Genomic DNA, 10,777 nt, shown 5'->3' on the forward strand with positions numbered 1-10,777 from the left:
CATCAGCTAACACGGGATAGCAACACAAGTCGTGTGACACCGCGTTAACCACACCCACTCTGGGTCGGAATCATGCTGCCTTTACGTGCTATCGGGAAAAAGAGTTTTGTTTTTGTACAGACCCTCTCTTCACGTTGTAGCCTATGATATGTTGCGTTGATTGTCAATTAGCAGCTCTGTATCATATTTTTAATTGAAAGATTTTACAGGTAAATTAAAGTGCTGTGGTTTGCCGTGGGAAAATCTATGTTCCTCCAGTAGGGATTGGTTAATTCAAGTGGAATATAACACACACACACACACACACACACACACACACACACACACACACACACACACACACACGCACACACACACACACACACACTAATCTCACCACAAGACCTTTCTATGCTCAAAGACATTTTATTGGCGCTTCCTTTGCATAACTTGGTCTTACTTTTCCCTTTTTATTTTGTATTTTATGATTATTATTATTTATTTATTTTACAAATGTTTCCCTTGTTTAAATATTTATGAAATGTTTATTTTTTATTTTTTGAAGGACATTCGCTTTAAGAAAAGTGTGCTAAAAGAGCTGCATTGATGAGTAAATAAATAATTTAGTCATTCAACAGAAAATCTTTCTGCAACTATTTTGATTAAGCATTTATTTTTTTGACCAGCCCTTTCGAAATTTGATTTTCAGTTAGAAACAAACAACAAAACAAAACAAATACAAGTAGCAAATCAGACATATAATCAATACAATAAATACCATCCACCCATAAAGAAAAAGCCATAAAACACAAGTAAAAGTTAAGAATAGATTTTTAAAAATGACACTAGGTTTGTCTTTCTAAATATGACCAGAAAAGTATTAGCTTTCCGTTTTAGGTCCAAAACTTTCAATCACACTGCATAAAACGAAACATTGGCGAGTTTACGTGATGCACCTGAAAGCATCATCCCTGCCTCGCGACAGCTTTGGCCGCGGCATTGTTGCTCTCCGGTCGCGGCGGTTGACTTGTTCGTCTGCAGCAAATGCCAAAACAGCGTCTGTTTTACTGGAAAGATGCTCGTTTTTCTATTCGCTTAAATGCCGTTTTCCTCGTAAACGACTCTTAGCTCGAGTTTTTTTTTCTGTTTGTTTGTTTTAAAACCACAGGCACATTGCTAGCACAACGCTAGCTCGCTTGCTAACTAACCAGTCGTGAAAATGAACTCCAACACTCACGTCATTCAGGTGACTAACGTCTCCCCGAGCACGACGTCCGAGCAGATGCGGACTCTGTTCGGGTTTCTCGGAAACATAGAGGAGCTGAAGCTGTTTCCGCCTGAGTGAGTATTATGTGTTATATGTAGGTAAACCCCGTTTTGCTTTAGCTCAGCCCACGCTGGGCTCCTCCTGAGGCCTCGGAGCATCGAGCAGGCCTCGCTCGCTGCACGGCTTGCTAACGTTGAAGCTAACATTTGCCCGCGCCCTCGGTCGCTTCACGGACCGACTCTGTGGCTGTGTGCTCATCCTCACATCAATCCTCCAGCTGTTTATAATGGTTTTATTTTTCACGTCTGTTTAATCTCAGCAAAACTGGAAAATGGCCGATGTATATTTTCCCAGGTCATGTCTTTTTTTTTTAAAGGCATTGTGTTAGACCAAATAGCACACAGCACACAGAAAGGTCTCCACTGTGCATGGTTATCTGATTATTACGATATCTAGAGGCTAAATTACACATGTAACGTTATATTTTGCCATTGATCGAATTGATCCACAGACGGATCGGTGCATTTCCAATTAACACGGCTTCCTGTTGTGCATCTGAGTAAATAAGCTCAGATTTAAACTCCCTCTCTTCTGCAGCCACCAGGATGTTACATGTCCCCAAACAACTCAGTGTTGTAATCAATGGTGTCGACTGGCTCAGTCAAATAATGTTATAATTATTTATTTTGTCCGTTCATTCAACGGCCAAAGCCTGAGAAATGCAATGTTTAAAAAATGGTAAGATGCACAAAATTCACCATTTTTTTTAAGAAATAAAAACTCAGTGTGAAATGATAACCCAATCATTGAAGCAAATTATTATTTTTTTTTTTTCGTATGCTATGTTCTTTTTATATCACAATACCTTTTTGTGTTGGGAAACATAGTTAGACAGTTAATTGAGTATTAAATTGTTGAGAATGGAAAAAAATCACAAGTTGCTACCCTACTGAACAAACTGAAGCTTATATAAATGAATAAGTATAATAACATTTGCCTTTTTGTGTGTGTTTGTGTCTCATCCTATGTAATAATTAGAGAGTCATTGTCATCCTAACAACTGTTAATAAAAAAAAATAGTTGCAGCTCTAGTGGTAGCTGTGACAAGCTGAGAAAAGGCATTTTCTAAATAAGTAAACTGCAAAAGGCAAACTAGTGAAATCGTAGTTGATATCAGTAGGATGCTTGGATGGAAATATTTTCATATGGATTTTAGACGGAAATAATTTTTCTGTGTTTTGTATTTTCTTCTAATGAAATACACCTGGCTACAGTTCAGGTAGGAAGATGACGATGCAACAAACACAGTAACATTTCAGTTCTAACTCATTTTTTTCGATCACATTGCATCTAGATAAAGGTTAGTAAAACATAAGTGATTTGGCAGTATTTCTGTAATTGTCAACAGATTATAGATAAATGTTGTAATGGTACAACATGCTAGAAATTGTATTTAACCAGACAGAGTTATGTAGGGATTGTTTATGCAGAGGACACGGTGCAGGGGAGACTGTTCAGTTTATCATCCTGTTATTAACTCAGCTGTCCCTGGGGACACAAACTCACAGTTTGAAGAGGGCATGTTGGGTCTCCTTGTTTGTATTCTTTGCACAACATATCTGTATTTTTTTCCAGTGACTCTCCCTTGCCTGTGACTTCACGTGTCTGTTTTGTAAAGTTCCTTGAGTCTGAATCGGTGGGAGTCTCTCAACACCTGACGAACACCGTCTTCGTGGACAGAGCCTTGATCGTGGTCCCCTTTGCTGAAGGTGGGTGTCTTTATTTATCATGTCACTCAACGTGGCTATCTCTGATCATACATCACAATGTGTAGGTGTATTTAATAGCATTGCAAACTCTATCTGAGCCATTGTGAGATTTCTGACCAAGCAAAATTAGCTAAGCTTTTCAGTGCTTGGCATTACTAGGTATGTAAAAGGGAAATGTACATTTGTGTCCATGTCTTACAATCTAGCTGTAAACTTCTCTCTCTGTTATTTGTGTTGTGGTTTTCATAGTGGACAAGTCATTTGCAGAGAGCCCCTTCCTTGCTGGCTGAAAGTGGTCCTCTGCTGCCATCAGGAGATTAGAAAAAATAATGGCACCAGGCTCGCAAGCCCCCTTCTCTCTCTTGTTCTGCAGTAAAACATTAACTCTTTATTTTTTCTCCTCTGTTCAAGGCATCTTTTCTTAAAATAAAAAAACAAAACAAATTTAGCCACACAACTCTTAAGCAAAATGAGGGGGTGGGGGAGAGGGTGCAGGGCAATCTGGACTCCTCACTGGTTCAAAGTATTGTAGTATATTTCAAATTATATGTACATGATTTGTAGGCATGCACCAAACTAGGGATGCCCCGAGCAGATCTGTATAGAGGCCGACCAAGGCCCAAAAAATTAAACCATTTCTTATCCTCTGTTTATATTTTGCCCCTTTTCTCTCTGCATACATCACTCGTCACCACATGCCAGGCTACAACAGTCATATTATCTCTATTTCCACTACACATCGCAGGTGTTATGTAGTTGGAAACATGTATTTGAACCAGCTGCATAACAGATGTTATAAAAACCCATGCATGTAACTGATCCAGACTCATTTGCTTGTTAATAGCTTTCTACAGTTGTGAACTAAAAGGGATAAAGGCCCTGGACATACACACAGGTGTTTTCACTTACTGACTGATTAGACTTGTATGTAGGCAGAAGTTGGGTGGGATTATGATGTCAACTTGTTGAGGTCACCAAGCCGCAAGTGTACATCGTCTCACCCTAACAGGTGCAACATAATGTAGCATTAGAGGGAGGGAGATGTCAATCAAACACAGTCTTCACAGAAACGGGGTCTAATTAGTCAAGCAAGTGAAAAAACCTGTGGGTGTCCAGTTTTGTTTTTTTAATGCAGAGATGTTCACTCTGATTTTTATTCCAAATGTAATCTTGGCCCACCGCTGCAACTGCATTACAAAGAAAAATATAGATACTGGATCAGGACTTGGTATTGGCAGATTTAAAGTTTCTAACTTGCTCAGATTGGGAATAAAATAAAGAAATGTTCGGGACCTCCCTACACCAAGCACAAAGCATGCAAGATAGATTAACTAATCAGCTCTGCATGCAAGACTAGATTTGAAAGTGTGTGCCATCATCTACAGAGATACTGTCAGCAGATGTTGTGGAAGTTGATTAGAATATAATTTGGTTATCAATTATGAAAATATTCAAACTTCCTTTGGCTTTTACTTGGTTCCTGTGCCAAAGCCTTGTAGTATTTATTTACACTGTGCTTTTGTATTCCCAAATTGTCACTAACATGAGATAAAAAGTAGAATTAAGCTTCTGCTTGATGTTGCAGTAAAAATGCTTATTTATTGACCCTCTCCACACATGACTCTGAAAGAGTTGAGTGAATCTCACATTTAACAGTGGTGTTTCTTTTGTTGTTGTGTTTTACAGTTCTTTTTCCTGGTTCAGCCAGCCCTATATACCAGGCCCTGCTGAAAATGCCACCAACAGTTTTGTCTTCTGCAGCCTTATCCTGTTTCTCAAGTGTCCTTTCTGTTGTGTGTGTGTGTGTGTGTGCGCGCGTGTGTCTCTCTCTCTATATCCCTCTCTCTCTCACTCTCTCTCTCCCTCCCTCCGCCCCTTTTAAAGTGTAAAAATGTCAGATTAAATATAGCCTATTTTCAGATTGCACAACCATGGATGATCATCTCCTTAAGAATTTTCCCTTTGATTTTACTGTTTGGTTTTCTTCAGCTTTGGGCACATTTCATGATTTTTTATCAAGGCTTTTGCTGGCATTAGCCTATAACTGTTTAGTGCAGATTATCTTGGACATTGTTAAGTTGTTGTCTTTTTGTTTTTTTCTTGTGACATACTGTTGGCTAAAGCCTAGCAGTGCTGTAGCTTGTTAGCAGTACTTAATCTGGTTGCAAAGTAAGTTTTTTTTTGTGGTGGGATTGTACAAAGTAACCACCAACAAAAGCCCAGAAAAGGTAAAATGACTGAACCTTTTCTGTTTTTTGTATTGGTAGTGGTAAGTGATGTTGAAATGTACCCTTGTCTACACCCCAATCATGAACTTTGTTTTCTGTATCTCAATGTTTTTGTGTGCTTTATAGCGAAGCAGCCGGCACGAGTCGCTTGTTCATAAAACATCTAATGAAAGTTGAGAGCACATCCCACGGGACAACTGGCTGTGCTTGCTTACGTTTGGTTCATGACTTAAAAAACAAGTACAGGTGATAAAATCTTGGCAGTGTTGACCACAGTGTGTATTGTGACTTTTAAACTCATAGCTGCTAATCCTACAATCATACTTTGACAAAAAAAAAGTCAGGGATCAAGATTTACAGACAAGACAAAAAGTGGATTTTTTTTATTACTTTCTTATTTTTCACTACAGAGTAGTTAGACTGAGGTGGCTTGTCTGCAAGTCTTGTCTGAGTGTTTATCAGTGTTTGCTTGGAGCGTGGACTGAAATGCTGTTGTTTCTCCTCTAGGAGTCATTCCTGATGAATCTAAAGCTATGTCCCTGCTGGCTCCAGCCAATGCCGTGGCAGGAATGATGCCTGGTGGAGGCCTTCTCCCAACACCCAATCCTCTGGCATCGGTGAGTTCTTACATTAAGTTGATTTTTAAGCTGACTTTCTTTTGGTGTTGCTATTCACACATTCTACTATTTGAAAGTTGATTTGTTGTATGTAATAGTATGGATCTAATATTTCTTGCCATTTAACCAAAACTGGTTTTCCACTTATTAAAAAAAACCAAACCCGCTGACATCAGACTTTTGTTGGAAATAGTTTTTATCAGCATTTACAACAAGGTCAGATTACTCTACACTAGACATGGGTTTTTATTGGATCTGACTCGGATACCCCTTTCCCACTGGTCAAAAAACCCGTTTAAACCCGCTAACAATCGGCTTTTGGTGGCAGTGGGAAAGGCGCCTCGACGCGGGTCAAACGACTCGGCAAGCGACGCGGGTTAATTTAATCGGCTCGGCTCCGATCAGCTTGCAGTGGGAACGCCAGACCCGCGTCAACCCGCTAATTTACGTGATGACGCTGAGCGTTACGTGACGCTACGTCATCGCGCCGGTCGCGTCTCATATCACGTACCAAAACAAAGCTCTGCTCTCATTCGAGACTGGGATCAACAGATCAAAGAACACTGACCAAAAACGATAGAAAAGAAGAAAAGAAAAGAAGCGACAGTGTGTTTAACTGACGTGTTGTGCCGCGGACGTCCGTCATCCGGCCGCAGCAGACTCTCTGTCCTCCGCGGTCCTGGTGCTCCAGGTCAGCCAGCCAGAGAGTCTGCCTCGGCGGACGGACACTCCGCGGCGGGCGGCTGTGGCATGACTGTGTGTGTCTCTTGCACCGCGGATGAGAGCGGGGCGACTGGTTTATGCTCTGTCTGATCCCTCAGCGGGGGGTCAGACTCGGCTCATTTTGGTCAATGGGAAAGGGGCCAAATGCCGATTGTTAGCGGGTCGACCCGCGTTTAAAAAACCTGCGTCGACCCGCTAATTTTAGTGGGAAAACGGCTTGATTGACATCGATGTAAACACTCAACACCCAGATTTAGGTGACGTCCTTGAGCGCAGACGGTAAACACACCTGTCTCACACACAGCACAGTGTTGTTGAACCAGAAATATCTGAAATGTGTGAGGAAGAGTGAGCAGAAAACATGTTATTGCTAATTAAGCCTCCAACACAAGAACTTTCATTTGTACAGAATTAAATTCAGTTTGTTTGTTTTTGCCAGCTTCATTATGCATGACCACACTTTATGAACCTGTCAAATAATGTTAAAGCCATGTTTGTACAGCAACTACAACACGTTACTGTCGGGACTGAAAAAGTTCTTTGATTTGATTGGGTGTCTACGAACATTGATGTTGAATGTACTCTTAGTAATTATCACTGAATGGTGAGCTTTGTAACACTAAACTTAAATGTTTGGAAAACTATTAAGCTTCTCTGTGCAATCATGGTGGAGAATGATGAACATACTCTAATATCTGCAAGAGGAAATGTTTTATGGTGGTAAATGGCCTCAAATAATATGGGCATGACTCAGTAGCTATAATAGGAGGCAGTATTCATTAGAGAACATTTGCTTTTGTTTAAAAGTCTATGATGCAGATATCCTTCCCTAAAAATAAAGGACAACTACTGTAACACCCAAAAGCCTCTTAAAAATGACCACAAATCAGTAGCAAGTCAACTGTGCTGTGCTGTTGTGCACAACTCAACTGTCTTTGTCTCATATTTCAGATGGGAGGGACACCATTTGGAGGTCTTGGAGCTCCCAACATGGAGCAAATGGCTGCGATGGGAATACCAGGACCAAACATGAACCCCCAGGTGAGCTCTCACTGAGCCACACGCACAGTCACAGCGCAGTCAAACAAACTGTCTCTGGTGTGTTAACGCCCTGCTTGTCTCTGTCTCAGGCTCTCTCTGCAGACTTCCTGAAGCTCATGCAGTCCATGGACCCCAAGTAAGAAACGATACACAATCAATCCAACATCCCGAAATATTGCTTTTCTACAGAAAATCTAAATGATTGATTACACTTGCAGATTGAATCCGTTAGCGGCTGGACTGAACTTGAATCCAGGACTCAAGAATGACGCCTCTAATAAGGAGATTGAAGAGGCCATGAAGAGAGTCCGAGAGGCCCAGTCCCTCATTTCTGCAGCCATCGAACCAGGAAGTGAGTAGTCTGTTTCTTCACTGTAAAGTAAAACACCATGTATTGTTTTAATCTGGGTACAGTATTTGATACTATAGTTTTCTATCTTCTTTCTTTTTTAAAGTTTAATGAAAAGCTGTATTTAGCCATATTACTCAGAGGGAAACTGTAAATTCCATGGGGATCTGATAATTGATTTTTCAGGATGCTGCGTTTTAATGACCTACCTGCTTTACTTAGCTGTGTATAGATCATTTATAATGATGAGAATGCTGTTTTGCTACATGACAGAAATGTGTCTCTGTCATTGTTTTTGTAGATAAGAAAGATGACAAGCGTAAACATTCTCGCTCCCGTTCACGGTCTCGGCGCAGGCGGTCCAGATCTCGCTCACGACACAGGTAAAGAATCCTGCATCACAAATTCTGCAACTTAACTCTAAAGTCAGATCGTCAGAGTACAGATGTCTCATGTTTTTAAATTCTGTTGTTTGTTCATCTTGGCAGGCGCTCAAAGAGCAGGTCTCGGCGGAGGTCCCATTCGAGGAGCAGGAGGAGGTCCAAGAGCCCACGAAGGAGGAGGTCTCACTCTCGGGATCGAAGCCGCCGCAGCAGATCAAGGTCAGTGTCTCTAATACTGTCTTCAGTAGCAGCGTGGCGTCTTTTTAACTCTGTGTAAGGACTTTCTGATCCTGTGTTACGATACACAGCAGCCACCGGACAAATGGAGAATTATGTTGCTTCACAAAGACACTCGCTGTCTGTATGTCCAGGCCTGCACAGTATATTGGTGGCTGATAAGTAAACATTGTTGCCTTGAGGGAATTTCAGGGGATAATATCAGATAATGCAGGACAGGCTGGGGACTGGGGAGGCTGCTGTAAACACATCTCTGAATAGTGATTTTGGTCCCTCTCTGTGTGTGGCTGCCCGTCAGTACAAGACAGTGAGTGCACATGTTCTTAAAAGGAGGTGAAGTCTGGCATTAATCAGTCTGCAGAGGAGAGAAACTGTTTATTACAAACAAACATAAATCAACCTGGGGAGAGTGTAGGTGGGTTTTGTATTGGAAACATTTAACTAAATGGTTTATTTTCCTCTTGAGGGCTTTTTAATTTGTTTAACATCAACCACAACAAACAGATCATTACAGATTATCAGTCCAGACATTTCATATCTATACACTTCTGTTCAGTGAGTTGACTGTTGACCGTAATTTTGTGAAACAGGGACAGGAGGAAGGAGGAGAAGTCCAAGAAAAGGTCCAAGACGCCCCCCAAGAGCTACAGCAGCGCCAGGAGGTCTCGAAGCATCAGTCGGTGAGTGTTGTTAATGATCAGATGACAGCGGTGGTCTGTAGTCTAAGAGCCAATTATTGGATTGGACAGGAGTGTTTTATTTTTATTTTGTTGCCTGACGGTTCTGTAATATTTTTGCCTCAGGAGGCACCGGCGAAGCCGCACTGCATCTCGCTCGCCCAGGAGGAGGCCGTCCAGGTCTCCGTCCCCCAGACGGTGAGTTGTTATGCACAATGAACCTTTAACTTGTTTATGTGATTAAAGAAACTAAAGATAACCCTAACCCTCCTAACGAAAATCTGGCATATTTGTACCGTCCACAGTCACAAGAAGGAGAAGAAGAAGGACAAGGAGCGTGAGAAGGAGCGCGATAGAGACAGGAGGGAGGACAGGGACCGGAGCAGAGACGAAAGAGAACGTTCCACCAGTAAGAAGAAGAAGAGCAAGGACAAGGAGCGAGATCGAGACCGCAAGTCTGACAGCGAGAAAGGAGATGTAAAGGTTTGTTTGGACACATTCCTTCTATCCGCAACCGACTAGTCCCTGAATGTTGAGCGTCTACATTCCCTTTGATCGTTTCTAACAGCCACAAACTGTCGTGATGCAGGTGACCCGGGATTATGACGAGGAGGAACAAGGTTATGACAGTGAAAAGGAAGGAGAGGAGGAGGATGACGAGAGGAAGAGTGACTCCGACTCGGCCTCGTCTCCCAAAGGCCAGGAGGAGATGGAGAGATCCGAGGGCCAAATTCCCAAGAAGTCCAAACTGAACGGAGACGATCACCATCAGGAAGACATGGAGATGAGCGACTAAGAACATCCCCGAGTCCGAACCAGACCGCGTTATCTTTCCACTGTCCTTTTATATTTTTAATATAGGCCACAACATGTCTGTGCCTGATCACTCAGAGTTAAAAAAGGTTTGTTGTCTTAACTGTAGAAGCCTTGGGGAGGGGAGGGGGTGTAGAAGGAAAAACAGTCAAATAATTTTTTGTAAAAACATGAGTAAACAAGGACTAAAATATGAATGAGACATGGTTTTAAATTGTCATTGCTGTACTTTTTAAGATCCTGTTGTTTTTTTTTCTCTTTTTGTTGCCTTTGTGTTCAGACTTTGTCTTCCTGACGGTAGAATACACAGTACTCACCACTGAAGTGTGTGTCTGTGTCTGTACATATTTTACTAGTCGGGATCGAACCCTCTCCTCAGTCAGACTGTTAGTCACTCACCACCAAGCACCAGCTTCATGTTTCATTATTTTATTTGGTGGCTTAACCATTTTTTGCTTCAACTGTAATGCACCCAGTCGTGTGTCAGCTGACCTTCCTATTTACAGCCCTTTGTAAGTGTTCACTGTAGATTGAAATGTGTTGCAATGAAATTCTTTGTCTGCAATAGGTTTTCCAAAGGAAACTAATAAAATTGGGTCAAACTGTCGACTTGTTTCGTTATTTACAGAAATTAGGAAAAGTTCATTCTTTTTTTAAAAAACATTATTAAAATACATTTAACAAAAGCAATCAT

At 41.4% G+C, this 10,777-nt stretch overlaps 1 protein-coding gene across 3 annotated transcripts; it reads left to right on the plus strand.

The window, feature by feature from the left end:
• The first annotated feature begins 965 nt into the window (after window positions 1–965).
• On the plus strand, window positions 966–10,690 carry LOC310985029 (uncharacterized protein). Of its 3 annotated transcripts, none has more exons than XM_083970450.1 (12): window positions 966–1,320; window positions 2,882–3,015; window positions 5,751–5,860; window positions 7,535–7,624; window positions 7,714–7,760; window positions 7,843–7,976; window positions 8,275–8,356; window positions 8,462–8,575; window positions 9,184–9,273; window positions 9,397–9,468; window positions 9,576–9,753; window positions 9,839–10,690. In XM_083970450.1, the coding sequence occupies exons 1-12, from the start codon at window positions 1,199–1,201 to the stop codon at window positions 10,064–10,066; spliced, it is 1,401 nt and encodes a 466-aa protein (XP_083826576.1). In that variant the 5' UTR covers window positions 966–1,198; the 3' UTR covers window positions 10,067–10,690. The 3 variants fall into 3 exon arrangements, with proteins under 3 accessions (XP_083826576.1, XP_083826577.1, XP_083826578.1); XM_083970451.1 differs by having other exon boundaries at window positions 9,860–10,690; XM_083970452.1 differs by having other exon boundaries at window positions 966–5,489.
• Window positions 10,691–10,777: the final 87 nt, after the last annotated feature.

This window comes from Trachurus trachurus, assembly GCF_905171665.1.
Source record: "Trachurus trachurus genome assembly, chromosome: 4".
In the NCBI taxonomy this organism is placed as follows: Eukaryota; Metazoa; Chordata; class Actinopteri; order Carangiformes; family Carangidae; genus Trachurus; species Trachurus trachurus.

Coding starts and splice junctions, on each gene's coding strand:
- LOC310985029 (XM_083970450.1), top strand. CDS start 1,199: ATGAACTCCAACACTCACGTCATTCAGGTGACTAACGTCTCCCCGAGC. Junction 1,321..2,881: donor CTGAAGCTGTTTCCGCCTGA/GTGAGTATTATG, acceptor ATTTTTTTCCAG/TGACTCTCCCTTGCCTGTGA. Junction 7,977..8,274: donor TGCAGCCATCGAACCAGGAA/GTGAGTAGTCTG, acceptor TTGTTTTTGTAG/ATAAGAAAGATGACAAGCGT.